At 41.5% G+C, this 3,005-nt stretch overlaps 1 protein-coding gene across 1 annotated transcript; it reads right to left on the minus strand.

The window, feature by feature from the left end:
• Window positions 1-1,819: 1,819 nt before the first annotated feature.
• On the minus strand, window positions 1,820-2,786 carry LOC147640835 (uncharacterized). The gene is made up of 3 exons (XM_086809073.1): window positions 2,646-2,786; window positions 2,208-2,521; window positions 1,820-2,133 (listed from the first exon to the last, which is right to left on the minus strand). Exons 1-3 carry the CDS (start codon window positions 2,683-2,685, stop codon window positions 2,032-2,034), a joined length of 456 nt encoding a protein of 151 aa, XP_086665199.1. The 5' UTR covers window positions 2,686-2,786; the 3' UTR covers window positions 1,820-2,031.
• Window positions 2,787-3,005: the final 219 nt, after the last annotated feature.

The following is a 3,005-nucleotide window of genomic DNA, read 5'->3' on the forward strand; positions in this document are numbered from 1 at the left end:
GAGATCTACCTCATGGCAAGAAGGCCATTGGTATTAAGTGGATTTACAAGTTAAAATGCAAATCAGATGTGATAGCATTGATCGCTACAAGGCCAGACTTGTTGCAAAGGGGTATGCCTAGCAAAAAGGCATTGATTATGATGAGACCTTTGTACCCATATCTCGTATGACTACCATTAGGTGTCTCATTGCTTTGGCAGCACAGCATGGGTGGAATGTACATAAGTTAGATATTAAGACTGCATTCTTGAATGGTGATTTACATGAGGAGGCATATGTATTGCAGCCTCTTGGTTTTGCTGTGCAAGGAGAAGAGTCTAAATTATGCGGATTGAAAAAGGCTCTTTATGGCCTTAAGCAAGATCCTAGAGCATGGTACGAGAAGATTCATGCATACTTGGTTGTAAATGATTTTTGCAACAATCTAACAAGAGTACCCTCTATGTGAAGAGGAGTAAGGATATATTTTTGGTCATCGTTCTATGAGTTGATGACATGCTGTTCAAGGGACCCAATATAGATCAGATTTCAACCTTTAAGGCTGATTTGCAGTCATTATTTGAGATGTCAGATTTGGGTCCTTTGCATTACTATTTTCCATAGAGCTCATATTCTTGCCCACAGAGCTTTATAATCAAGAAGCATATTAAGATGTATGGTTAAGGTTAGAACTATATGCATAAGCATATATTTCTGTATCTAAGCATATGAGTTCTATGCTTATGATAAACCATAGGGTCTATGACCATACAATCACTATGAGTAAGCATATGCTTGTCCATGGATGTCTATGTCTAGGCATATGAGCTCTATGCTTACTCTCTATGCATAGAGCTATTTATGTGATAGGCATATGAGCTATATGCCTATGTATAGAGCTCTATGGTTAAGTATAAATCTCTATGCTTAACCATAGAGCTCTATACGTAGGCATAAAGCCTATGCCTTATGCAGACAGCTCATACACTTATACATCTCTACACTTAGAGACATAGAGACGTATGCTTGAGATTATGCATTAGCTCCTTGGCTAAAATATTATGCATAAGCTCTAAAAGCATATAGCTTATAGAGCTTATAAAAGAGAAGAAAGAGCCTATGCATAATAATCTCTTTAGATGTGCTCTTTATAAAAAATGAGAAGAAAGAAACAACATTAAAGAGATGTGGAGACATACTTTCCTTGCTCGACCTTCGAAAATGAAAAAATAGAAGAAGTTATATTGAAATACCCTAATTTCTATTTTTACACAGAAGAGGAAGGAAGAGGAAGAAAGAAGGAGGAGGAGGAAGACGAGGAGAAGATAAAGAATAAAAAAAGAGGAAGTAGAGATTGAAAAACCCTAATTCCTATTTTTACACATAAGAGGAAGGAAGAGGAAGAAAGAAGGAAGAGGAGGAGAAGATAAAGAATAAAATAATAAGAAGGAGATGAAGAATAAAATAATAAGAAAGAAGATGAATTTGAGAGCTTACTTTCACAAATGCTTCTCCCAAATGCTACCTGCACAAAGAAGAAGAAGATACTTACTGGAAAAGATTAAGGCAGCCTTTAGAATGTAGGATTTAGGGTGAGGATGTGGATGTGAATTGGAGACCCCATTCACAGGTCGCGCTTACATGAAATGAAAGGCGTGAAGAGGAGAAATGACGTGCGCAGAGCATTCAGCTAAAATAAAATAAAATTATCAGAACCATCCATATCATCAGAAACTTTAAGTTTATACGCGTGATTAGACAAGCTTCCAACCATTTAATTGCAACTTAGATTAAGCCGATGGAAAAATTACTGTAATGCTGCCCATCTTAGCAAGTAATGCAATGGAAATTTCAATCCCAATGTTTGAAGTTTAGATTTTTCCAAGCGGCACTTTGCCGCCCACATTTCCAACAAACAGAAGCGGTTTTGCAGTAAGTCTGTGCGAGCATTATTGGCACGTGACTTGTGACCGAGCATTGAGGGGATTTTGTAGGCATAAATTTCTCGCAAGTGACTGAGCACTGGAGGGGTGGAAGGTTGTAATGTCGGACCTAAAACATCAAGGTGGTAATCTCGGGCCGCAAGACGTGGTCTGCGAGCATACTCTGCAGAAAATGCAGTTGCGCCGCAGACAGTTGGGCGTCCACCACCACCTGGCCAAACATAGAAGATAGTTGAGCGCCGCGTGATCTAAGCGGGAGGGGGCAGATCGAGAGACTGACTTTACCTCAGCTCGCAAGCAGCACACGTTGGTGTGGTGGTTTGTGGAGACAGTGAAGTCAAAAGAACGCAGGCCTTGCTGCTCCAGAAGCCGCGCAAACCTCGACAACAGCAGTAGCCTCGCCGGCAAGTTTAACTCTATTATTACCTTGTTGCTCTCGCTACTCCACACTCTTATTGCCGCTCGCTCATTTGCTACACTGTTGGCCAAACGACCGGCGCCCCTCGCGGCCTCATGAGTTGCCGCTGGCGCTCCATCATCGATATCGGCGTGCGAGCTACGTCCCGCGTCGCCTGAACCTAACACCATCGTCAACAAAACTGCATGCCAAAATTCTCGAAGGAGTTAGGCTCAATACTGCACTTTTGGACCATATTTAACCTTAATAAGGTTAGCTCGATCTTCATTGAAAATCAAGGGATTTTTCAACGTCACGAAGTTTACCATGTAGAGGTTTCGAAGTAGACTGTAGATTCACGACCATTCACCTCTTGTGCAGTATGCTAACGCGAAGGAAAGAAAAAAAAAAGGTGCAGAATTTGTGTGGAGGTGGAGACAGGTCGGCTCTACACTGGTGGTGCTGCGGCATCGACGGTTTTGCTATTTAAAATTATCATGATGGGCTACCTAGTGCAACGTGCTTATATATAATAAGCAGCTGTTTACTGGTCGCTGGTGTGTCCGGACTCTATGCCGACGAGCTTCTGTTGCATGTACGGGCCTGTTTTCCTATTGGAACACTGGATTTCTAAATTTTGAGCACGGATGATGGAATCACGTCTCTTTAATCCCTGCAAGGATTGA

The sequence above is a fragment of the Cibotium barometz genome, chromosome 2, assembly GCF_041138505.1.
Source record: "Cibotium barometz isolate CiBa-2024 chromosome 2, ASM4113850v1, whole genome shotgun sequence".
Taxonomy (NCBI): domain Eukaryota; kingdom Viridiplantae; phylum Streptophyta; class Polypodiopsida; order Cyatheales; family Cibotiaceae; genus Cibotium; species Cibotium barometz.